The sequence below is a fragment of the Hyla sarda genome, chromosome 7 (assembly GCF_029499605.1).
Source record: "Hyla sarda isolate aHylSar1 chromosome 7, aHylSar1.hap1, whole genome shotgun sequence".
Taxonomy (NCBI): Eukaryota; Metazoa; Chordata; class Amphibia; order Anura; family Hylidae; genus Hyla; species Hyla sarda.
Genome location: NC_079195.1, coordinates 109,873,035 through 109,900,501, shown reverse-complemented (window position 1 = coordinate 109,900,501; position 27,467 = coordinate 109,873,035). Strand labels below are relative to the sequence as shown.

Sequence of the window (27,467 nt, the reverse complement as noted above, 5' to 3'; positions counted from 1 at the left end):
AAATTTACTGTACATTCACTTCAATGGGATTACGCTGTCCCATTCACGCAGCATTATTTCCGCAGCAGGCATTCCACTGTGGAAATTACACTTTGTGCATTTCGCAAAAATTTAAGACCAGCCTTATATTTTGCAGAATTCCGCGTCGGAATTTCATTGAAGTCAATGGGGTTTGAATTTCAGCGGAATTCTGTGTTTTGAGAAAACAGAGTTCTGCTGAAATTCTGCCGCAATTCCACCACGGAATGCCGCAAAACCACCAAATTTGTTGCAGAATTGCAATAATTCCACCGCGTGGACATTGCCTTATACAGGAAACTTCCTGTTAAACTATATCTATCAGCTGCAGAACATAAAAAGCTGCTCTAACAAGTGAATTACTTTGGAAATCAGAGTTTATTCTTTTGGCAGAGAGATCTTTTTAACACATTTAAGACATATTTTTATAAGTTTGATAAAAAATTTCTTGATCTTGATAATCTTCTAAGCTTGGTATTCAGCCAACACTTGAATAAGACAAGCATTGTTTTTCAGGATCTTCATTAGGAATTAGCTCATATTTACAGGTTTCCTTATTAAAAATGAAGACACATCTTTCTGGGTCATAGTTCACGGGCCTCTCAAAACTATTGTAAAATAAAACATTAAATTACAAAATTCAACGTTATAATTTCACTAGACACAAAAGGTCAACTCTTTGTTGAATATACAATATTGGCCCATATTTATCAATCAGCCTGAAACCCTAATTGTCTGTTTTTTCCCATAGTAATGCTCCTTTCATACTATGAGCATTCATCTGTTATTAAATGTCCATTTTCTGTGTGAAAATGGATGTATAATAATGGATGAAATAATGGGTGCTAACGGATGAATAAATATTCATCCGTTAAGACCCGTTATAACATCCCTCATGTATGGCGGCAACACCTCTGCCTACAGACTCCCACAGCCGGGACTACTACTACTCCCATCATGGAACAGACTTATTTCCATGATGGGAGTAATAATTCCCTTGCTGCGGGAGTCTGCAGACAGTTGGGAGGCTACATTAGTGTTTGTACTACTACAGAGTCTGTTGCATGATGGGGGTTGTAGTACAGGGGCTGAAGGATTGATCGCACCGGGTTTCACTTCTGAGACCCGATGCGATCAGAAGTTATTAAGCAGAGGAGCGGGCGGCATGCTGCGCAACCCTGCAATGTATCGTGTGTTTTAACTTTCATTTTTGAATCCCCTGTGGGGAGCCCTGAATGGTCAGTACCGAGGAGCCATTCAGGGCTCTCAGCGGGAGATTTAAAAATGAACATTGGGAGTAGCAGGGGGCCATATCTATATTAAAAGCGCTTTGGGGGGAAAGATATATAGCGCTGCAGGGGGGGGGGGGGACAGACATATAGCCTATATATCTATATAGCAGACGTCTGCTGGCACTATGCGCTGCTAATAGAAATACTTTTCATTCATAGCACTGCAGGGGTATATGTATATAGAAGCACTGGGGGGTGCAGACATATAGCGTTATCTGCACCCCACAGCGCATTTATATACATATGCCAGCGCTGCGCTATGAATGAAAAGTATTTCTATCAGCAGCATCGGGCCGCCGGCTGCTGCTAGAATGCTTTTCATTCATAGCGCAGTGGTGACATATGTATATAGATGCTGCGAGGGTACAAATACATGCGCCGGTGGGGGATACATTATACTTAGCCTGGCGGGGGATATATATTATAAATGCGCTGAGGGGCTAGATATGTAGGCTATATGTCTGCTCCCCCTGCAGCGCTATACCACAGCACTTTTAATATAGATATGGCCTGCTTGCTACTCACAATGTTCATTTTTAAATATCCCGCTGAGAGCCCTGAATGGCTCCTCAGTACCGGCAGTTCAGGGCTCCCTGCAGGGGATTCAAAAATGAAAGTTAAACACACTGATACATCGCAGGGTTGCAGAGTTTGCCGCCCGCTCCCCTGCTTAATAACTTCTAATCGCTTCAGGTTTCAGAAATGAAACCCGATGCGATCAATGCCTCAGCCCCTGTACTACAACCCCCATCATGGAGCAGATTCTGTCCCATGATGGGGGTAGTAGTAGTACAAACACTTATGTAGCCTCCCCAGCTGTCTGCAGACTCCTGCAGCCAGAGAATTACTACTCCCATCATGGAAACAAGTCTGTTCCATGATGGGAGTAGTAGTCCTTCAGCACTGCAGGAGTCTGCTGATGTCACCTCTTCTGAGCATGCTCAGAAGTAATAACAGATATTATAAACCAGGTGCAACCGGATGACATAAAGGCTCATCTGTTTGCCATAGACTTCAATGTAAAAAATAAGGGCCATTGATTTACCCGTTTCTTGTGACAGAATAAATATTAGTGCATGTCCCGTTATTTCTTCCGTCACAACTAACGGCCGTTATTCATGACGGGCTATAACGGTTCATAACGGGTAATAAAAAAAAATGCCATAGACTTGAATGGGATTGTTTAACGGCCATTTAACATGGGTTTTCTGACGAATGTTTCTAATGGATGAATTTTTGTAGTGTGAAAGCAGCCTAACCAATCACAGCTTGACTTTCACTTTACAAGAGCTTGTTAAAATATGAAAGTTGAGCTTTGATTGGTTGTTATGGGAAAAACCAGACAATTAGGGTCTCAGGCTGATTGATAAATCTCCCCCATTATGTTTAAAATAAACACAAACAAAACACACAATCACTTCTTTGGCGTACATAGATGTATACAGTGGGGATCAAAAGTTTGGGCACCCCAGGTAAAGATTTGTATTAATGTGCATAAAGAAGCCAAGGAAAAATATAAAAATCTCCAAAAGGCATCACATTACAGATTAGACATTCTTATAATATGTCAACAAAAGTTAGATTTTATTTCCATCATTTACACTTTCAAAATAACAGAAAAAAAAAATGGCATCTGCAAAAGTTTGGGCACCCTGCAGAGTTAATATCTTGTACTGCGCCCTTTGGCAAGTATCACAGCTTGTAAACGCTTTTTGTAGCCAGCCAAGAGTCTTTCAATTCTTGTTTGAGGTATCTTTGCCCAAAAGTCTTCTTTGCCCAAAAGTCTTCCAGTTCTTTGAGATTTCTGCTGTCTGTCATGCACTGCTCTTTTAAGGTCTATCCATAGATTTTCAATTATGTTGAGGTCAGGAGATTGTGAAGGCCATGGCAAAACCTTTCAGTTTACGCCTCTTGATGTAATCCCCCGTGGATTTTGAGGTGTGTTTAGAATCATTATCCATTTGTAGAAGCCATCCTCTCTTTAACGTCAGCTTTTTCAAAGATGGCATCAAGTTAGCATCCAAAATTTTCTGAAATGTTATTGAATCCATTTTTCCTTCTACTTGTGAGATGTTCCCTGTGCCACTGGCTGCAATACAACACCAAAGCATGATTGATCCACCCCCATGCTTAACAGTTGGACAGAGGTTCTTTTCATTAAATTCTGTTCCCCTTCTTCTCCAAATGTACCTTTGCTCATTCCGGCCAAAAAGTTACATTTTAACCTCATCGGTCCACAGAACTTGTTTACAAAATTCATCAGGCTTGTCTATATGTTCATTTGCAAAGTTCAAACGCTGATTTTTGTGGTGAGGATCTAGAAGAGGTTTTCTTCTGATGACTCTTCCATGAAGAACATATTTGTACAAGTATCTCTTTATAGTGGAATATAGTACCACAACTCCAGTGTCTGCCAGATCTTTCTGGAGGGAGTGTGCAGTCAAACGTGAGTTTTGAATTGTTTATCTCACAATCCTGCGAGCTGTTCTGTCTGATATTTTTCTTGGTCTTCCAGATCTTTCTTTAACTTCCACTGTTCCTGATGACTGCCATTTCTTAATTACATTCCGAACAGAGGATATTGACATCTGAAAATGTTTTGCTATCTTCTTATAGCCTTTTCTAGCTTTGTGAGCGTCAACTATTTTCAGTTTCAGATTTCTAGACAACTGCTTAGAAGAACCCTTGGTGCTGATTGTTGGGGCAAGGTCAGATGAGTCTGGGCATTTAAAACCTTTGAGATTGACATCACCTGATCTTCCCAGATGATGATTGAGAACAATCCAGGACACTGGCAGGTCTCAGCTTTGCAAAGGGGACAGTGCATGCTATAAATTTTGCAGGGTGCCCAAACTTTTGCAAACACCATTTTTTTTGTTTTCTGTTATTTTGAAAGTGTAAATGATGGAAATAAAATCTAACTTTTGTTGACATATAAGAATGTCTAATCTGTAATTTGATGCCTATTGGAGATTTTTCCATCTTTCCTTGGCTTCTTTATGCACATTAATACAGATTTTTCCTGGGGTGCCCAAACTTTTGATCCCCACTGTATTAGATATACTGTATGTAGTACATCCAGAAATTATTCTAACCTGCATATTTTAAGTAATTATCTTTTATTTGAACCGATCAGGTGTCCCCCTGCAGACTCATGCCATCTTACCTTAATACTTTTTCTTTGTAAATGTGAATCATGAAAAACTGCTGATGCATTTCCCTTCTGCCTGTTAAGTATTGTTTACTACTAATGCGAGCTAGAGAGAATTTCTTGACACTCAGAAGGTTTGTAAGCAGTTACTGAGAGTCTGCAAGCAGGGATAGGGAAACTGTAAGCTAGTTTACCTAACATATATTTCACTAGACTATCATAGCTTACAAAACTGAGACAGCAACACACTTCTCCAGGATAACTAAACATCTGCTCTCCAAGCCTTGCTCAGTGAAGTTATGGTTACAGCTTTTACCATGAGTCTTTCGATGAGTGCTCCAGGTGACCCACTGTGTAATGTTATCACAGGCCCTGTGTCAAGCACTCTGGCCTATCCAATGGACTGTTATCAGTCCCAACTTAGCCTGAGGCACATGCCCCAACTCCCCTCCAGCTACTTCCCCGCTTTTTTGTTAAATTACCCTGCAATTTTATTACCTGCTCCTTTTATTACGATATGCAATATCTAAAATAACTGATACCTCAGGAGTCTCAAAAAGGGGAATACCAAAATGTTAATCCAAATGTATGGATCCAGTGATGTAGAGAAGAAGACAGAGGTCTTCTTCTTTAACCATGTGCTTGTTCAATAGGAGCTATAGCCAGGAGTTTACTGTGTGAATAATGTTCAGCACAAGAGCATGTTTAAAAAAAATATTTAGTAAAGATTATATTTTAGAAGTACAAGTTATTGTTTCTGATCAGTGTTTGTTGCTTGATGCTCTGTTGTTGTACAAATGCTGATTTCTTCAAATGACTTAATTTTTTCAGTGATACATTAATACATTTTTTTCAGTTTTAGATATGTATAGTATTTTAAGGGTCGGTACAGAAGGGTCTATAAACATACCTAAGGAATATAGGTAAACATATTATTATTGGTTAGTTCATAACTTGGTGATTGGTGGGGGTCCGACTGCTGGGACCCAGCTGATTACCATAATGGAGGAGAAATGTCCCTGTAATGAAAGGAGCAAAACGTGTATGCATTGCCAGTCTTTGGAACGGCACCCAACAATGTTCAGATGCCAAATTGTCTGCTCCTTTCCTTGATGGGGACAATTCTGCACAAGTCTGATCATTGGCGGAGGTCCCAGCTGTCTTATCCCCACAGATCACCTGTTTTATGGATAGAGGCTAACGTTAAATTGTGGGAATGCCCCTTTTATTTAAGCAGTTTCTATATCAAATTAGAGCACACTTTTTGTGTTATTATTTTAGCTTTTTATATATAGTCTCTAAGAACTTCCATTAGTAACAAATTTCTGCTACAAGCTATAGAATAGATATATAGTGGGTGAAATGAATATTTAACAATTTTTTTCTCACTAAATATATTTCCAAAGGTGCTATTGATAGATGTTGGTAACAACCCAATTAATCCACACATACAAAAAAATCTAAACAAATTAAGCTGAGAAATTAAGTTATGTGTAATAATGTGAAATGACACAGGGAAAAAGTATTGAACACTCCTACTGATTTTTATTTAATACTTTGTACAAAAGTCTTTGTTGGTAATGACAGTTTCAAGACGCCTCCTGTTGTGCAACAAACTTCAGATTCAGCTTCAACATGAATTTTACTCAGCAGTCTTGCGTGTTGAGTAGAGATGAGTGAACTTTTGAAAAATTTGATTCGGGCGATTCGCCGAATTTTCCCCCAAAAATTTGGTTTGGTCCGAATTTATTTGCGGCGAATCTGTATTAAAAACGTTTATTTCTGGCCTACAGAGAGCCTCAATAGGGGTGTAGAACAGTTTGCTTTGTTTTAACACGCATAGGGAGTTTGCTGTGTTAGTGAAATAATACTGTTATTCAGTATGACATGCAGATTACAGGAATCGCTATTAGAATCAATGCGGCAGAACATCTGAATGTGGCAGCAGGGAGACCATAAGGCGTCAAAATTGAAGAGAGTAAATAGATTTTTTTAGGTAATTATTATTTAATTTAATTTGAATTTATTTACATTTTTTGAGTACCCATTCTGGTGAGCATCGAGCTGGCGGTTCGCTACCTGTTCCAGCCCATGCCTCTCACCGGCCACCCCCCCCCCCCCCCCCCTTCCCACTGTCTTAGTGGAACTGCAAATGTTTCATTTAGTCTGTAATGGTTCATTATGATCGCATCAACCTGTTTAATTGATTCTTGTGGTAATACCACAGCTAATATATGATGTCAATGACCATAGGACCTCAATCTTGAAAAGATTACATCGATTTTTTGAAATTGAAATTTAAGATTTTGAAATTGAAATTTAAGATTTTGAAATTGAAAGTTTTAACTCCCAAGTTTTAATGTCCTGGGCCTGGCGTGTCGTTACAAAGAACTAAATCAGATGCCATACGGGGTCACACATTTATTTTTATAAATATATTCCAAAATAGCATCTCTTAGGAAACCCTTAAACAATTTACATACAACCAAGGTTAAACTAACAGTTCTATAATTCCCAGGGTCACCTTTTGACCCCTTCTTAAATATTGGCACCCCATTTGCCATGCGCCAGTCCTGGGGAACAGTCCCTGTCACTATAGAGTCCCTGAATATTAAAAATAGGGGTCTGTCTATTACATTACTTAATTCCTTTAGAACACGGGGGTGAATGCCATCGGGACCTGGTGATTTGTCTATTTAGATTTTTTGTAGGCGGCACTGTACTTCTTCCTGGGTTAAACAGGTGACCTGTACTGGGGAGTTTACCTTATCTTGCTATATTTCACCTGGCATTTCATTTTCCTCAGAGAATACAGTGGAGAAGAATTTGTTTAATATATTTGCTTTTTCCTGATCCCCGTTTATAATTTCTTCCTCATCATTTTTTAAAGGGCCAACACTTTCATTTTTTACCTTTTTGCTATTTATATAGTTAAAGAACATTTTGGGGTTAGTTTTACTCTCTTTGGCAATGTGTCTTTCTGTCACTATTTTTGCGGCTTTTATCTGTTTTTTTTTACATATTTTACATTTTTATCTATAGCTTTTTAATGCTTATTCACTGCTGTCCTGTTTTAGTAATTTAAATGCTTTATTTTTTATTTTATTTTATGCTTACAGTGAAAATTTAAGATATTTTTAAAAGTCTCCCATTTAGTGTCAGTATTGTTCTTTTTGAGGACATTATCCCTTTTTATATTGCTAAGGGCTTCTCTGAGTTGATCGAACTTTGCCTTCCTAAAGTTCATTGTTTTTGTGGCCCCTCGAGAGATTCCCTTATTGAAGAACAAGTTATAATGTACTATATTGTGATCACTATTTCCTAGGTGTCCATCTACTTGCACATTAAATTACTCTGTCAGGTCTGTTGGTTAATATTAAGTCTAGTAGGGCGCCCCCTCTGGTTGGGATGAAGTGGATGACCGTGTTAAACAATCGATGACGGGAGATGGGTTGCTGGTCGAGACACGACCGCTAGCTGATAAAGGGAGCTCAGGCCTCTCGCTGCGACTCCTGCTGCCACTCGCCCCTAGTCTGCCTGAATCTGAGAAATTTAGACCTCTGACAATTCCCTGCCGGACATACTTAGTGCATATATGAGGGGAGTACAATATGCTTCACTTCGCTTAAAACAGTATTTGTCTAGAACAGCAGCAGGTGTATACATTTTTGCTGTCCTTTCACAGTATCTGGGCCCTTGACAGATTAACAGGTACAAAATAATACACTACTTAGATGTAGGTATGTGGTATGCACTTATAAGGGCAGAAAAATGCGCTACAGTACACTTAAAAAGTATCTGAGTACAACACCAGTCGGTGAGTACTTTTGCCTTGCCTTTCACAGTATCTAGGCCCTTGACAGATTAACAGGTACAAAATAGTACACTACTTAGATGTAGGTATGTGGTTTGCACTTTTGAGGGCAGAAAAATGCGGTACAGTATGCTTAAAAAAGTATTTGAGTAAAACACCAGGCGGTGATTACTTTTCCCAGGCCTTTCACAGTATTTAGGCCCTTGAGAGTTGAACAGTTACAAAATAGTACACTACTTAGATGTAGGTATGTGATATGTACTTATGAGGGCAGAAACATGCGATTCAGTACTCTTAAAAATATGTATTTTTGCATAACACCAGCAGTACACAACAGTGCTGCAGCACACAGTCGCTGTGTACTAAATCCAAAATTGCACTCTCTCACAGACTATTAGGAATGGACTGCTGGGAATGTATTATACAGTCTACAGACTAGTATAACCAGCAGACCATTTGTTGTGGAACAAAGAGGGACAAAAAAATGTGCTACAGTACGCTTAAAAAAAATGTATTGGAGTAAAACACGAGCCAGTGATTACTTTTGCCTGGACTTTCACAGTATCTAGGCCCTTGACAGATTAACAGGTATAAAATAGTACACCACTTAGATGTAGATATGTGGTATGCACTCATGAGGACAGAAAATTGCGCTACAGTACACTTAAAAAAGTATCTGAGTACAGCACCAGCCGGTGAGTACTTTTTCCTGGACTTTCACAGTATCTAGGCCCTTGACAGATTAACAGGTACAAAATAGTACACTACTTAGATGTAGATATGTGGTATGCACTTATGAGGGCAGAAAAATGCGGTACAGTAGGCTTAACCAGTACACAACAGTACACAACTGTACACAACAGTGCTGCAGCACACAAAGGCTGTGTACTAAATCCAAAATTGCACTTAAATTGCCTAAAGTTGTTCCCCCCTTCCCAGAGTTCCTTGCCCCATGTCCTCAAATGTGAATCCGCCATTTTAGATGCCCTGAGCCTGGACCGCACTAAATGGAGTTTAATGAAGCAATTTGCGTGATAGAATCGCGGTGATATTCCCATTCGTTGCAAATTAAATTTTTCATGAAATTCGGAATGAATTTGGATTTGTCAGCTTCAATTCGCTCATCTTTAGTGGTAAGGGTGCATATAGGCCATGGCAGCATCATGCATTACTTACTGTTTTGTTTGCGACAACAGTACCTGCTAATTCCAGGTATTTTTTAAGCTCCACATGTGTCCTTGGCTCTTGAACAACTCTTCTGATTATTCTTTTACCTCCTCTGTCAAAAACCTTGTGAGCACCTGGTCGAGGCACATTTATGGTGAAATGATTGTCTTTCCACTTCCGTAATATGACCCCAACAGTGCTCACTTGAACATTGAGAAGCTTAGAAATGTGTTTGTAACCAACACAATCATTATGTTTTGCAGCGATTAGGTTGTGAAGGTTTTGAGACTGCTCTTTGCTTTTACCCATCATGAGATGTGTTTTTGTGACAACTTGGCAATGAGACCTTTTTGTAGGCCATCAGTTAGGGCTGGACTAGGCGATATTTATTTGCACTGACATGAGGCTGGATTGCTTTTAAATTATTGAAAGATTTCAGCTATTGTCTTGGCTTTCCATGCCTTTTTGAACCTCACTTTTTTTTCATGTGTTCAATACTTTTCCCTGTGTCATTTCACATTATTACACATAACTTCATTTCTGAGCTTGTTTTTTTTTGTATGTATGGATTACTCGGATTGTTACTAACATCTGGTGAAAATTACATGTTAAAGGAGTACTCTGGTGCAGAGTACTCCTGCTCCGTCCTGCCCGGGCTGCAAAAAATGAAAATAAACCATCACTCACATTTATGGGTTCCAGCGGAGCGCCACTACAGCTGATCGGTCCTCCGGTCCATCTTCTTCATACTTCCATGTGAACGAAGCGTCACATGGCGCTTAGCCTATCGCTGGCCACCGCGATGTTCTGCCTCGGCCCATAATAGGCTGAGCACCATGTGACGCTTCGTTTACACGGAAGAATAAACAAGATGGACCGGAGGACTGATCAGCTGTAGTGGCGCTCCACGGGAACCCAGGAAGGTGAGGGATGGTTTATTTTCATTTTTTTTGCAGTCCGGGCAGGACGGAGCAAGAGAAGACATTTACAAAGGTAAATGTACAGAGTACTCCTTTAATAGCACCTTTGTAAATGTATTAAGTGAGAAAAATGGTGACAAGTTGAATACTTTTCACCATTTAACTCGCTGTATAAAGAGCATCTCTTCATTATCATTTGAAAAGGTTGGTCTTTGCATACAACACCATCATAATCACTTTACAGAGTAGAAAATGTAAACTTCATCGTTATCATCCAGTTTTATTATATCACTTGAAAGTTATTGTTAGTTATTTGCTATTTTATTATTATAAAATACAAGTCTGAGAACCAAAATGTATTTACTAATCTTATTTCCTAAAATTTGATAATGTGCTTGAGATGCTATAAAAACAGTTTTAGCAAATTTGTATATAATGCTTGACATGCCTGGGAACAACTTACTTCGTACAACACCTCTTGATTCCATTTGAGTCACAGGAACAGTCCAAACAATCTTCCCCCCTCCATGTAGTACCATGTTCATATAACTTTCCCTTATGGAGACAACCTGGAAGAAGAAGAATTTTATAAACAGCAAGGGGGAAAACTGTAATTAAAATGTCTGATGTTATTTTGTATCTACCTATAGACTTTGTCTATTTTTTGGCGTCTCCATATGAATCATTACTAAAATCTGAATTTATTTTTCTCGGATGGTCTGCCCACAAAAAACACCAGTCATATACAGTATGTGTGTATATTTGTCTATACCTTACCTGACACTGACTAAATGTCATGTGTGACCCATTAAATTGAGTCAAGGGCCAAATTTAGCCCATCCCTCCTACGGGCTATATTAGGTTTGCCATCACTGCTCTAAAATAATCTAAAAACTATATTTTCTATGGGAATGTACATCAATCAGCCAAAGATTGTGTTCAAAAAAATCTAACAAGCATTAGGCTAGGTTTCCACAAAGTTTTTTTTTTCTGGCATTTTTTTTTTCTTTAATACAAAAAAATGCCAGAAAAACTGCCACTGATTTTCCCTGCATTTTGGCATTTTTTCTGGCATTTTTGCCTTTGAGTGGAAATAGCATTTTTGCCCACTTCGGCGTTTTTTCAAAATTTGTTGGGTACCTAGAAAAAAAAAAGCATTCAGTAGGGATGGAAAAAATGTATTTAACGAAATGTATATTTTTTAATAACAGAATTTTTATTAATTTTTAAACAGTTTAATAAAGTGTCTATGTGTTTTTCACTTTATTCAAATTATTTTTTACATTTTTTAGGTAGTACTACTGCTCCCAGCATGGAACAGACTGTTCCATGATGGGAGTAGTAGTACCTGTACTAATAGACAGATCGCCCCGGGTACTGTATAAAAGCCGGCGGGACTACTGCTCTTCTCTGGTCCCCAGCACTGTATACTGCGATGTGAAGTTCTTCACATCAAAGATTCATATTTCCCGCAGAGAGCTGTGATTGGCCAAATGGTTCCAGCCAATCACAACTCTCTGCGGGAAATATGAATAGGTGTGTATATATATGGCAGTGCAGGGGAACAGAAAAGAGCGGCCGGCATCTATACATTATACAGAGAAGAGCGGCTCGCATCTATACATTATACAGGACGATCGCAGCTGGTGTCAGGAGTGACACCTGCTGTGATCTGTCCTTAACTGCAGGTACTACTGCTCCCAACATGGAGCACACTCTGCTCCAGGCTGAGAGCTGCAGTAGCTGCATTAATAGACAGATCGCAGCGGGTGTCACTTCTGACACCTGTTGCGATCTGTCTATTAAAGGAGAACTCTGGAATATAAAAATTGTCCCCCATACTGCCGGCAGTAAAAAAATAAAGATGTACATACCTTCCTCCGCTCCCCCGAGGCCTCCGGTAACCGGCTCCGGTCTCCGCCGCGATCCACTTCCTGGTTACTGGTGGTCGGATGAATCATACTGCGCTCAGCCAATCCCCAGCCGCAGCAAAGTCAGACTCGGCCGGCGATAGGCTGAGCGGCAGTGTGAAAACGCTTCAGGACACAAAATTCTTCACTACACCGGCACCTGCAGCCGGGGCCAAAAACGTCACACTGCTGCTCAGCCTATCGCCGGCCGAGTCGGACTTCACTGCGGCCGGTGATTGGCTGAGCGCAGTCAGAAGTGACACCAGGGGCGATATGTTTATTAGTACAGGTACTACCATTTCTACATTTTATTACCGGCTATATTTTTAGTTCCCTGCCCACCCACATAAATTGATCCCTGCTTAAAAAATGTATTAAAATTTCGTTATAAAAAATATAAATTTTGTTAAATACAATTTTGCCATCCCTACTGTATCTTTTTTTTTTTTTTTTTTTTTAACGGTACCCTATCTCCATCCCTTTTTTGGATGGTTCTAGTCCAAACAAGAATAAAAACCGCCTGCAAAAATGCCAAGATTTTCCCGAAAAAACGCCAAAGTCTCAACAAGAGGTCGTTTTTGAAAAACTGCCAAGGAGCCAAACATAGCTGAAAAACGCCAAAAGAATAAAAAAAAAAAAAAAAACACCAAACTGAAAAACCCCAAGTGGATATGGCATTTTTCAGTTCCCTATTGACTTGCAGCTAACATCTGTCCGCAGCATTTTTTCACCAAAAAAAATGATGCCATGGGGCAGTGGAAACCAAACCTTAGTCACCTCACTGATCTTCCTCTCCTAAAGGTGACCACTCATTGAGATGGGACCGATGAATTATTTTGCAGTCCCAACATAGTCCTGTTTAATTCCCACTGTAGGCACTTTCAGCTTTGGACAGGGGTCAGCATGGGCACTTTGACCAATCTGAGGTTATACAGCTTCATGTGCAACAAACATGCAAGCAGCATAAGATGTTTGCTGAATTTCCAAAAGACAAATTAGCCCCAGTAAAGTTTCATTTTTTTTTTTAAGTCTTAATATTAAAATAAATACAATAAATACAATACTACTTGCTAGATGCCACTGTAAGAAGACATGTGTCAGTAGTTTTCATGTTATAGGTAATTGGTAAATATGGTTGGGTTAAGATATATTTAGACACAATTTTCATAATTAAGCCTCTCTACATCACACTGTTTTTGAAATACAGCTATCTAAATGAGATTTAAAGAGAATCTGACACCCTGTTCACCTGCACTAAACCCAGTATACTGGGTTATAGAGCAAGTAAACAGCTTTACTGTTAGGGCTCTGCCCTCTGCTCCTGGCAGTGCCGTGATTCGCATTGCAGGACGCGCCCGCATGCGAACCCCGGACGGCCGATCACCTTTCGCCCCATTTTCTTCTGTCCCTGCTGGACCTTTTCCTCGCGTTGCTGGGCGCGCTTGCTTGCTCTGTTGTTCTCCTCCTGCAGTCTCTGCTGGTGCGCGTCCCCACCTCCTAGGGCATGCGCGCCGGCTCTTCTAAATTTAAAGGGCCAGTGCACCAATAATTGGTGCTTGTCTCCAACCAACCCTATTTAGTTCCGCACTTCCTACTGTTCACTGCCGTATCTTTGTGCCCTTGTTGCCTAAGAGAAAGTGTATACTTGTGTCTTGCCTTGCCGTGTATCTGACTCCTTGCTACGTATCCTGAACTTGCTCCTGTGCTGCCTGCCTTCTGACCTCTTGCTATGTGTCCTGACCTTGCTTCATTGCTGCCATCCCTTACTTCCTGCCTGTCCTGACTTCATCTGTGCCTCATCCTTCCTGTGCCTCATTATACCTCGGCTGCCTGTGAAGACGAGTCATATCAGGGGTAGCAATGGATACTTGGCTTCAGAGGAACCCGGCTCTCGGAGCTGATCGACCAGACAGGTAAGTTAGCTAAAAGACCAGAATGCAACGTGTTTTGTCGCGCATGTGCAGCTTCCTCAGGCAGACCAGGGGCTGTGCTATGGGGACGCGCTTCTCACCTAGTTATGCAAATGTATTCATGGGCAGATTTGAGGCGCTCCACATAGCACAGTCCCTGGTCTTTTCTCCCTATATTGCATATTTTAGACGATTTATCGAGGATTTGTTTTTGATTTGGACAAGGACATAAATACAGGCCTTGGAATTTGTGGAACACCTGAACTCCAATTTGTGGGGATTAAAATTCACTCTAAATTTTTCTATAGAAGCAATTCAATTTTTGGATCTTGGAATTTTTAACCAGTCTGGACATATTGTCACCAGAACTAATTTTAAATCAGTAGATGTAAATAGTTTCCTCCAATTTGAGAGTGCCCATTATCCGGCTTGGCTGAGGAACATCCCCTATGGTCAGTATCTGAGAGTGTGGAAAAATTGCACCTCGGATGCTGACTTTGCCCATCAAGCAGATTTACTTAGGGGCCACTTCTCAGCCAAGGGATATCCACAGAGCATTCTTAGTAATGCCTATAAAAGGGTTAAAAATATGAGATGCCTGAGGAAGCTGTGCATGCGCAGCGAAACGCGTTGCATTCTGTTCAATAAAACCTCTTTTAGCTAACTTACCTGTCTGGTCGGTCAGTGCTGAGAGCGGGGTTCCTCTGAAGCCAAGTATCCATTGCTGTACATGTTCCGGAGGGCAGCAGACGACCTACTCGATACACCTTTCCCATTGTTGTGTATGTGACTACACAACCGCCCAGGGTAAGCCGTAAATTTATATACTAATCTCACTTTCTGGGTCCAAACAATATTATTCTATGGAGCGCTTATTTCCTTATCTCCAGTATCAGGGGTAGCGACCTGGGTGCCAACTGCGGCATGCTCTGGTGAAAACCAGCGGCATCTTACACTCCGCTCCCTGGTACGGCCCATGCCATCTTCCTCACAGGTTAGTGGATCCACCTACCACAGCCATTACATTTACAAAGAGGTGTCAGTTCAGTATATGCTTAGTTCTGGCACTGTAATCTTCAGCTGCATTGCGGTCCAGCGCATAAAGGAGGCAGGGAGATGGATCACAGTTCCCCTGCCTCCTCCATATTCTCCATCTGCCCCGCACCAGTAATCATTATGCTAATGAAGGTCATGGGTGAGCGCACAGAGAGCAGAACGTTTACTCATAGCTTTCATTAGCAAATTAATGAAGGAGGCAGGACGGATAGAGAATATGGAGGAGGCAGGGGAGCTGGGGGAGCCGCCTCCCTCCCTTCTTTGTGTGCTGGAGTGCAATGCAGCTGAAGAATACAGTGCCAGAACTTTGCATATGCTGAATGGATTTAAAGGGGTATTCCAGGCCAAAACTTGTTTTTATATATCAACTGGCTCTGGAAAGTTAAACAGATTTGTAAATTACTTTGATTAAAAAATCTTAATCCTTGCAATAGTTATTAGCTTCTGAAGTTGAGTTGTTTTTTCTGTCTAACTGCTGACTAATGTCCTGGGAGCTGTGCAGTTCCTATGGGGATATTCTCCCATCATGCACAGCTCCCAGGACGTGACATCATCATTGAGTAGTTAGACAGAAAACTTCAGAAGCTAATAACTATTGGAAGGATTAAAAAAATGTAATAGAAGAAATTTACAAGTCTGTTTAACTTTCCAAAGCCAGTTGATATATAAAAAAAAGTTTTTGCCTGGAATACCCCTTTAAGTAATATACTGATACATTTTCTTTTTATTCAAATCTGCTTCTATTTTCTGATTGTACAGTATTATTTTATGTTTAGTACATTATTATGGGTCAGCCATCTTGCCTGAGCTGCTTAATCTTAAATGCCCAGGACTAATTTTGGTCCCATTCCAGCCCTGGCTAGATGTAATAGATTCAGTCAAAAATTACAGGATGGTGCCTCATGAAATAGATAGGTAATGTCTTGGAATGTACACTAAAATAAAAGAGCTTCTTTAGGCAAAGAAATAGCTTATGTTTCAATGGTAGACTTTAATACTGACAAAACCTAAAACAGAATGACCCACAAACAAGCAACAACTAAAGATAGCTGTTATAAAGTCTTGCCCAATTCTCAAGTAGAGAAAAATTAGCATATGGGGAAGTCTATGGGTTCCAGAGATCAGGTAGTCATTGACTGCAACACATTTGAATCCAGATACTAAAAATAAACCATATATTTATAAATATGTTAATGTGTCCAATGAATTTTGGGCCTATGAAAGTAAAAGGGTGATTTAAAAAGTGTCTGTAATGTTGTGCTGTTTTATTTTTCAGCTCTTTAGGTTACACTATGACTGTCTTTCTTTATTATTTACCAGCTATAATGTATCTTTGAGTTCTAATACAAATGGATGGTCATAGGTTTGATGATGTGCTTTGTAGTGTATTACCATAAATCCCAATATTGTTCCTTGAACTGTTAGTACAATATGTGTTACTTACCCTTGAGTTCTTCACCCTCCTTTAGCTTTGGAGGACCTGATATTGAGCAGGCTGCATTGCACAGGGTGGCAAAGATCCCAGCACAAAGTATGAGCACCGCAACACACTTCTGAAAGGTACAAAAAAGAAAAAGAAAAAACAACATATATAATATACATGTAATTTAGTTTATATTACAGAGGGACCCTGGTGTGATCCTGTGGTTCTATTGCCAAACCCACCACATTGAAGCTCAGCAAATCGCTGGCCGCATTGGTGTACCACCATGGCCAGTGATTGGCTGAGCGTCAATGTGACATATTGAGCCCGGGCACCAAGAAAAAGACTGGGGCCCAAGCCCAATACATCACATTGCCGCTCAGCCAATTACTTGCCGAGGTGGGATACCACTGAGGCCAGTAATTCCAATGAGTTGTACTGTGGCGTGTCAACCACCAGAACCAGGAAGTGGAGGCACAGGGGGAAGCATCAGGAGGTAAGTGAAGGTTTATTTTTTGTTAATGCATTTATCCTGGGCATTTTGTTAAAAAAATATTTTTACCAGAGTACCCTTTTAAAGGTTCTCATTCATGCTCACTATAATCTTTATAGCAGGTTGCGCTGTTAGACAATTCTACATTTTACTGCATTTTGACATACCACTCTGTGCTAGTATTTTGTCTCTGTGCACAGGCAATAGCTGCAGGGACAAGACATTATTTTCACCAAAAAATATAAAAACATTTTAACCAATATATCACAACTATACATATCTTCTTATTATCTGCATTGGATAAAAAGTTTTAGCAAAAGACAGGTACTTTAAAATGTTAACAATGACATACAAAGCCATCAACAACCTATCATCTACATACATGATCTCCCAAAACCACCCCTCACAGGATTTCCATTCCTCTCAAGATCTTAAGACCTCCGCTTGTGCTCTCCCCTCGTCTGCAAGACTTTCAGAAGGAACCTTAAAGGGGTACTACGGCGCTAAGACATCTTATCCCCTATCCAAAGGATAGGGGATAAGATGCCTGACCGCGGGGGTCCCGCCACTGGGGACCCCCGTGATCTTCCACGCCACACCCCGTTAGCATCAGCTCCCGGAGCGTGCTCACTCCAGGTCTAATTACTAGCGATCACAGGGACGGAACATAGTGACATCACGGCTCCGCCCCCGTGTGACGTCACCCTCCGCCCCCTCAATGCAAGCCTACGGAGGGGGCGTCACACCCCCTCCATAGGTTTATATTGAGGGGGCGGAGCCGTGACGTCACTATGCTCCGTCCCGCATCTTATCCCCTATCCTTAGTACCGGAGTACCCCTTTAAAAGGGTACTCCACTGGAATACATTTTTTTTAATCAACTGGTGCCAGAAAGTTAAACAGATTTGTAAATAACTTCTATTAAAAAATCTTAACCCTTCCAGTACTTATCACCTGCTGAATGATGCACAGTAAGTTCTTTTCTTTTTGAATTTCCTTTCTGTCTTACCACAGTGCTCTCTGCTGACACCTCTGTCCATTTTAGGAACTGTCCAGAGAAGGATTAAATCCCCATAGAAAGCCTATCCTGCTCTGGCTAGTTCCTGAGACATGGACCGAGGTGTCAGCAGAGAGCAATGTGTTCAGGCAGAAAGGAAATTCAAAAAGAAAATAACTTCCTGTGGATCATACAGCAGCTGATAAGTACTGGAAATATTAAGATTTTTTAATAGAAGTCATTTACAAATCTGTTTAACTTTCTGGCACCAGATGATTTAAAAAACAATGTTTTTCAATGGAGTACCCTTTAAGGCTGGGTCCACATCACGTTTTGTCCCATACGGGAGCGCATACGGCAGGGGGAGCTAAAAACATGCGCTCCCGTATGCCTTTCTATGCACTCCCGTATGTAATTCATTTCAATGAGCCGACCTAAGTGAAACGTTCGGTCCGGTCGGCTCATTTTTGCGCCGTATTTTTGCGCTTTAACAACCGGATCTAAAACCGTGGTCGACTACAGTTTTAGGTCTGGGGAAAAGCGCATACGGCGCAAAAATGAGCCGACCGGACCAAACGTTTCACTCCGGTCGGCTCATTGAAATGAATTACATACGGGAGCGCATAGAAAGGCATACGGGAGCGCATGTTTTTAGCTCCCCCCTGCCGTATGCGCTCCCGTATGGGACAAAACGTGATGGGAACCCAGCCTAAATTCTATTTCTTTAAGAAAGCTTATAATAACCATGCTGCCACTGTACTGCACTGTGAATGTCTACTTACCTAACAGTTTATGGATTACCAGCTGTCTCCCTCACCTACTGTTTCTCTCCCTTACCCTTGTAGACTGCAAGCCCCCTCTGTCAGGGCCCTCTCTCTATATCTATATGTCATTTACTCTTTGTTTGTGTTCATTGTATTCTTAACCTCTTACAATATGAACAGCACCATGAAACCAAGGGCACTATATATATATATATATATATATATATATATATATATATATACACACACACACACACACACACACAGTACAGACCAAAAGTTTGGAAACACCTTCTCATTCAGAGTTTTCTTTATTTTCATGACTATGAAAATTGTAGATTCACACTGAAGGCATCAACTATGAATTAACACATGTGGAATTATATACATAACAATACAGTGTGAAAATATGTCATATTCTAGGTTCTAGCCACCTTTCGCTTTGATTACTGCTTTGCACACTCTTGGCATTCTCTTGATGAGCTTCAAGAGCTAGACACCTGAAATGGTCTTCCAACAGTCTTGAAGGAGTTCTCAGAGATGCTTAGCACTTGTTGGCCCTTTTGCCTTCACTCTGTGGTCCAGCTCACCCCAAACCATCTCGATTGGGTTCAGGTCCGGGGACTGTGGAGGCCAGGTCATCTAGCGCAGCACCCCATCACTCTCCTTCTTGGTCAAATAGCCCTTACACAGCCTGGAGGTGTGTTTGGGGTCATTGTCCTGTTGAAAAATAAATGATGGTCCAACTAAACGCAAACCGGATGGAATAGCATGCCGCTGCAAGATGCTGTGGTAGCCATGCTGGTTCAGTATGCCTTCAATTTTGAATAAATCCCCAACAGTGTCACCAGCAATGCACCCCCACACCATCACACCTCCTCCTCCACACCAGCACACCTGTGAAGTGAAAACCATTTCAGGTGACTACCTCTTGAAGCTCATCAAGAGAATGCAAAGAGTGTGCAAAGCAGTAATCAAAGCAAAAGGTGGCTACTTTGAAGAACCTAGAATATGACATATTTTCAGTTGTTTCACACTTTTTTGGTATGTATTTAATTCCACATGTGTTAATTCATAGTTTTGATGCCTTCAATGTTAATCTACAATTTTCATAGTTATGAAAATAAAGAAAACTGTGAATGAGAAGGTGTGTCCAAACTTTTGGTCTGTACTATATATATATATATATATATATATATGTCACGATGCCGGCTGGCAGGTAGTGGATCCTCTGTGCCAGAGAGGGATTGGCGTGGACCGTGCTAGTGGACCGGTTCTAAGCCACTACTGGTATTCACCAGAGCCCGCCGCAAAGCGGGATGGTCTTGCTGCGGCGGTAGTGACCAGGTCGTATCCACTAGCAACGGCTCACCTCTCTGGCTGCTGAAGATAGGCGCGGTACAAGGGAGTAGGCAGAAGCAAGGTCGGACGTAGCAGAAGGTCGGGGCAGGCAGCAAGGATCGTAGTCAGGGGCAACGGCAGGAGGTCTGGAAACACAGGCAAGGAACACACAAGGAACGCTTTCACTGGCACTAAGGCAACAAGATCCGGCAAGGGAGTGCAAGGGAAGTGAGGTAATATAGGGAAGTGCACAGGTGATTACCCTAATTGGAACCACTGCGCCAATCAGCGGCGCAGTGGCCCTTTAAATCGCAGAGACCCGGCGCGCGCGCGCCCTAGGGAGCGGGGCCGCGCGCGCCGGGACAGAACAGACGGGGAGCGAGTCAGGTAGGGGAGCCGGGGTGCGCATCGCGAGCGGGCGCTACCCGCATCGCGAATCGCATCCCGGCTGGCAGCGGGATCGCAGCGCCCCGGGTCAGAGGACGTGACCGGAGCGCTGCAGCGGAGAGAGTGAAGCGAGCGCTCCGGGGAGGAGCGGGGACCCGGAGCGCTCGGCGTAACAATATATATATATATATATGTATATATATATATATATATATATATATATATGCAAATAATAATGCTTCTTAAGACTTGGATCTGCACTGCTTTTATGTATTTTATTTAAAAGGGAAAATTCTTCCAAAATGATCTTATAATATATCATATGTTAGACTCTTTGTCAGTACTTATTGATTTCTGATACACCAAGGTCTATCTAAACCAATTGCAGTGAGCATCAGAGAGTTTTTATAGGAGCTGCTGGAAATCTGCAGTGTTTTTGACAAATGTTTCCCTAATCTCATCAAATCCATTCATGACAATTCAGAAGATGGAAAAAGATGTTAGTGCAATATACTGTAGATAATAGTTATGCATTCTATAAAAATTACAATAACACCAATATACTGTAAAGCACTGTATATCCATAACTTAACATTGTATTCTAATATTTATTATCCACCATATGATTAAGAATAAACTTACCATCTTAAGCTGTTATATAGGAACTGGAACTGTGCTTCATACTTAACCGCCTAATTTATACTGTGTCTCTTATGTAATAAATCATAGGACTTGTGGGTAATTTTTTACTGTGGTCTCATTCTGGGAAAACACACAGTATGGAATATGGACATGTGTTTGCTTCTGGAGAGTTTATTTAACTAATGTACCAATTACAAATGCATACAAAAATGTTCAAGAAATAACATCAGATGATGGCTAAAATCTCAGCAAATGGTGGATAGGATTAGAAATACAAATTTCATCCTGCTTTTATCAGTCACCAGATAATCTGCCTGTGGAGTGATGAGATTAATATGTGAGCTGCATTTCCTGTATGATACAGAGGTGAATCAAAAGATGGGAAGAGACAATTAAATTCCTATTAAATATAATAAAACAAGGCATTTGGGAATGTCATAAAAGTGTGTGTGTGTGTGTATATATATATGTATATATATATATATATATATATATATATATATATATATATATATATATATATATTTATTTATTTATTTATTTTTTATTTATTTAAGTTTTTGCCTCTGCATTTGAGCTTCAAAACCTTTATGAATTTATTTTTTATTTTTAGTCTCTGTATAAGTATATGCAAGGAATTATTTTTTTTTCAAAGTTTGGCAATAGATATAAACTACTGTATAATTTACATGCATTTTTTCATGCCATAAATACTTTGAACAAAACGTCTGATTGCCCTTTTTGGTTTTCTTTCATTACAGTTCATCTTTTGCATTAAATAACCAGTTTTTTGTTTTTTTTATGTAGTACATGTAGTATAAAGGATTGCTATTTTAAAACTATATTTCATACTTTTAATGTACAAGCAAACTACTATATGTTAATACATTATACTCTATGGGGGAGATTTATCAAAACCTGTCCAGAGGAAAAGTTGCTGAGTTTCCCATAGCAATAAACTACCAACCTACTGGGGACTGAATCCCCTCAGGGAAAACCCTGACTAAAGAACCCCTACAAAATAATATTAAAATGCAATTTTTATTTTTATCATATAAAATGTGTGCATGCCTCATTTTTTGAGAAAGCCATTTTAATATGGCGAAACGTTAAAGAGGGAGGTGTTATGTTTTAATATCTCACTGTGCAATAGGTTCATATGGTTAGATTGCCCCTGTGCCGAGCTGCAGTAAAGCATAGGCGGCAAATATATCTAACCAATACAGTAGTCTGGATGCAGACACTATAAAATCCTTTTTTGTGCATAGTGTAGAGAAATTTTTAAAGCACCACTACCATCTAGTGGCTAAAAAGTAAAAGCACACATTTTATATGGTAAAAATAAAAGTTAAATTTTAATATTATTTTGTAGGGGTTCTTTAGTCAGGGTTTTCCCTGAGGGTATTCAGTCCCCAGTAGGTTGATAGTTTATTAAGTTGGCCCAGAGACCCCTAGGGGAGTTTTGTGGTGAGTTTCCCATAGCAACCAAAGGCCTTTTCAAAAATGAAAGAAGCGATCTGATTGGTTGCTATGGGCAACTCAGCAAATTTTCCTCTGGGCAGGTTTTGATAAATCTCCCCCTATGTCTTTATGAAACAGGCTGCTGCTAGGGTTACATTCACTTCGCCCCAGCAACAGGTACACCAAATAAGCAGAATGACTGTAGAGCATTTTCCCAGTGTTTGATCATGCCTCTGGGAAATATGGGGGCCAAATTGAGGTACCATGGGTGGTGTAGGAAAAATACCTTATCACTTTGTGACGCCAGGGCACTGTTAGCCTATACACGGTCCAAGGTTGGAGACAGCTTCTCCTGGGCCAGACACAGGGAGTAAAGGAACACATTGACGTCAGGTTAGGGATAACTGTATTTACTGAGCAGACTGCAGATGGTATTACACAGGTAGTATCGTGCAGAGTGAGAGGATGCACCGTAACCCCTTGAGAGCCCTGTTGCCTTGCTGGGACTTATGGTGCTTTCACCCAATAAATGGATACTGACTTGAGAGACTTGAAGATTGATCCTGGTAGTTAGGGTTCTGTCAAGGTCTTGTAGCTTCCTCCGCCAGGGCATGAACTTCCACCGTGCAGGTGATCCTTGCAGAATGTCCGGATAAAGTAGATTTGATCTGGGCCTTCCCTTGAGGCTTCTCCACACACAACACACCTTAACCACACTGGTGCTCAGACAAAACTGTTCTCTACAGTGACTATCATTGAACTGGGGCAACTCCTACCCCCCCCCCCCCCCCCTACACTATATGGGCAAAAATTTAGGGGTTCCCATTGGCAGGCAGGGTCACATGAAGTGCACTGCTTCTTTCTTAAAGTTATCATAACACTCATAAATAACATACAGTACATAACAAAATAATTATAAAAATATATTAACTCTTGGTAAAGTGCTGAGACATAATTAACACAGCAACAAGTCTCTCAGTGGGCCCAATACCCATGCTGCAGGTCTTCCTGAGGCAGTCCAAAGCCACAGGACAGCTTTTGGTGCTGGGACGCTACAGACTCAGAGCCAGGAATCCCCTTTGATCATGCCACAGTGATCAAAGGGTTAAACGGTTAGTATCAGAGGTAGCTCCCACCATCCATTTTTTTTTCTTTCTGTCCCTGCCTATTACCCAACCATCCCTAACCCCCTCCCTGCCTTTACATTTTTTTTTACTATATTAAAATGGCTTTTTGTCTGCCTGGTAGTGTGCTCACTACCAGGCAGACTTCCCTACCAGGTGTGACGTCACTGATGCCTGCTGGGACCGACACTTCAACCCTTAGTTCACTATACAGGGTGCCTCCAGCTGTTTCACCACTACAACTCCCAGCTTGCCCTGACATCTATTGGCACAGTTTTTGATAAATCCCCTTATAATAAACAAAGTGCAATACCAAATAATATAACATGTATATTCATCATACATATATAAAGACAATTCCTCATGGTGACATTATAAATTCAATACATATGAAATACATATGAGTTCAGAATAGTGACAGTGAATTAAAAAAAAAATAGATAAATGGCTTAAAAAAAGATAACTACAGTTAAATAAACATACAGGGGGAGATTTATCAAAACCTGTCCAGAGGAAAAGTTGCCCAGTTGCCCATAGCAACCAATCAGATCGCTTCTTTCAGTTTGCAGGGGCCTTGTTAAAAATGAAAGAAGCGATCTGACTGGTTGCTATGGGCAACTAGACATTTTTTCCTCAGCACAGGTTTTGATAAATCTCCTTATAATAAACAAATAAAGTGCAATACCAAACAATATAACATGTATATTCATCTTACGTATATAAAGACAATTCATCATGGTGACATTATGGCCCAGATTTATCAAACTGTGTGAGAGAAAAAATTGAGTGATTTTCTGATAACAACCAATCACAGCTCAGCTTTCACTGTACCAGAGCTCGTTATCTTAGCTGTGATTGGTTGCTATGGAAAAATCTCTCAATTTTTTCTATCACTCAGTTTGAAAAATCTGGGTTAATATATTCAATAATTCAATAAATTTGAAATAAATATAAGTTCAGTATAGTGTCAGTGAATTAAAAAAATAGATAAATGGCTTAAAAAATATAACTACAGTTAAATAAACTTACAGTATCTGACATAACTGAAGACAACCCCTCACATTTTTGTAAATATTTTATTATATTTTTACAACAACCCCATCAAAATAAAACACATTCCTACAAGAGGCCCAATATGAATTAATTATAAACAGCCCAACATAAGTCAAGTAGGAGTTTTTTTTTTTTTTGCAAACATACTGTACCACAATTGTACCACAAATAATAGTAAGAAGTTATATTATTATACACCAACATAACCCTACACAAATGGATCACATATCAATAGCAAACCACTTGCAATATGTCTATAAAGAATAGTAGACGAGGACTTTGGGGTGACAGTCAGTGTTATTTACATGCCTAGGTGCACTATGTATAATATATATGAACCAGGCAGGTAAATAAAGATGCAACTCCTCCCAATCTTATCTCTAATACGGTCTCTAGAAGACCAGACCTAATATGGAGACTTATTACAGTGCAGCATTATATAAGGGCCCAATAGTGATCATAATGAGTATAAGGGCTAATAACAGAAAGCAATAATATCACATTTAGCTACAGAATATAAATGGGGAAAAACACATTGACTGTCCCTTTAACAGAAAATAAACTTAAATAAACTTACCACTCCAAAGCTGCCCCTACCCAATACCTGATGGACAGTGAGGTGTGTGATGTTAAATTTGGGGTAGTTGCTTGATGGTCCGGGGTCCTGACTGGTGCCTGGTCTTGGCTCCTCATCCTCCAATACACTGGCATCCTCGCCTCTCCTCTTCTTCTCCACCTCCTCGCTCTCCTCTACCTTCCTCCTCTTCTCTTCTCTCTTCTCCTCCTCTTCAATGTCCTCTTCTCTCCTGTCTTCTCCACCTCCTTGCTCTGCTCTTCCCTCTTCTCCTCCTCCTCTTCTCTCTTCCTCTTCTCTCCTCTCTTCTCCACCTCCTCACTCTCCTCTTCACTTTTCCTCTTCTCCTTCTTGCCATCTCCTCTTCCTCCAGTAGCCGCCATCTTTGGGATCCTGTAGACGTCGGTCCAACTGAGAGTTGTGGGTAAACAACAACAACAGCCATTGTCCAGGTGATTTGTTGTCATAGAAACATCAGGTGGCACCTGCTGCCAGTGGTCCAGGGACCTGTGCATCCATATACACTGTAAGGTGGGCATCATGGTAATAGCCCAGTTGTTACGCCGAGCGCTCCGGGTCCCTGCTCCTCCCCAGAGCACTCGCAGCGTTCTCCTCTCTGCAGCGCCCCGGTCAGACTCGCTCACCGGGAGCGCTGCACTGACACTGCTGGCGGGGATGCGATCCGCATAGCGGGACGCGCCCACTCGAGGATCGCATCCCAATCTAATTACCTGTCCCGGTCCCCGGCTGTCACGTTCTGGCGTGTGCGGCTCCGCTCTCTAGGGCGCACGCGCGCCAGCTCTCTAAGATTTATAGGGCCAGTGCACCGCTAATTGATGCCTGGCCCAATCAGTGTAATTAGCTCACCTGCTCCAGGCCTATATTACCTCACTTCCCCTTCCCTGCATTGCCGGATCTTGTTGCCTTGTGCCTAGTGTAAGCGTTCCTGTGATTGCCTTACCAGTGTTACCAGACCTTCTGCCATTACCCTTGACTACGAACCTTGCCGCCTGCCTTGACCTTCTGCTACGTCTGACCTCGCCTCTGTCTAGTCCTCCTGTCCCACGCCACTCTCAGCAGTCAGCGAGGTTGAGCCGTTACCGGTGGATACGACCTGGTTGCTACCGCCGCAGCAAGACCATCCCGCTTTGCGGCGGGCTCTGGTGAATACCAGTAGCAACATAGAACCAGTCCACCGGTACGGTCCACGCCAATCCCTCGCTGACACAGAGGATCCACCTCCAGCCTGCCGAATCCTAACACCAGTGTCCAGAATAATGGAGACATTCATGGCTGGTTCTTGTAGTGCTGTTTTATTAGTAGATGGAGCAGAGTGATGTGACTTTTATGTGTTGTATAGGTTGGCAGTGGTGCCCATAGACTCTGCTGGAAGGTTATAATAAGGGCGGTTGTGGGGGAATCCAAATGATCCTGGTGCAGGAATAACCAGATAGTATACCTGCTGCTAATGGCAGGAATAATAAAGCCTTGTAAGGGCCTGTAATGTTCTGCTACATCAATAAGTGGTCATCACCCACATACATTAGATTGTAGGTCCATTGGGCAGTATATATGACATGATACAGCTTTACCATCACTAGGACCTTATTTTTAAGCCAAGTATCATAAATAATTTTTTATCATAAAATGTATTGGTGTCTAGTCTCAGTTATGGGAGAATGAGATGTTCTATATAAGCTGTAGACAGGTTAATAATTGACTTTGTTGAACCATCTCCTTTGATAGGTATTAGAGGATGAATGAAAAGTTGTCCATCTGGACTTAGTATAGTTGTCTTTATTTCCAACCAGAGACAGATTATAGGGAAGGCAATAATGAATAATTTCTAGGGGTCTCCACCACCCAGATTTCCCCATTGTTTTCTTAGAGAGGGTATTAACTTGTTGGGGACGGAGGGCATATGGATACACCCTTGCGTCTTATCACTTAAGGACAGAGGGTGTACCTGTA

General features: G+C 41.0%; 1 protein-coding gene across 6 annotated transcripts; it reads right to left on the bottom strand.

Moving 5' to 3' along the window:
- Nucleotides 1-386: 386 nt before the first annotated feature.
- LOC130282310 (beta-microseminoprotein-like) lies at nucleotides 387-26,419 on the bottom strand. 6 transcript variants are annotated; one of them, XR_008846328.1, is made up of 5 exons: nucleotides 24,585-24,665; nucleotides 23,032-23,097; nucleotides 16,683-16,791; nucleotides 10,826-10,931; nucleotides 387-626 (listed from the first exon to the last, which is right to left on the bottom strand). XR_008846328.1 is itself a non-coding variant. In XM_056530413.1 (4 exons), the coding sequence occupies exons 1-4, from the start codon at nucleotides 26,402-26,404 to the stop codon at nucleotides 497-499; spliced, it is 366 nt and encodes a 121-aa protein (XP_056386388.1). In that variant the 5' UTR covers nucleotides 26,405-26,419; the 3' UTR covers nucleotides 387-496. The 6 variants fall into 6 exon arrangements, 1 of the variants encoding a protein (XP_056386388.1); XR_008846329.1 differs by lacking the exon at nucleotides 24,585-24,665 and adding an exon at nucleotides 24,353-24,399; XR_008846330.1 differs by lacking the exon at nucleotides 24,585-24,665 and adding an exon at nucleotides 23,287-23,373.
- Between the last annotated feature and the right edge of the window lie 1,048 nt (nucleotides 26,420-27,467).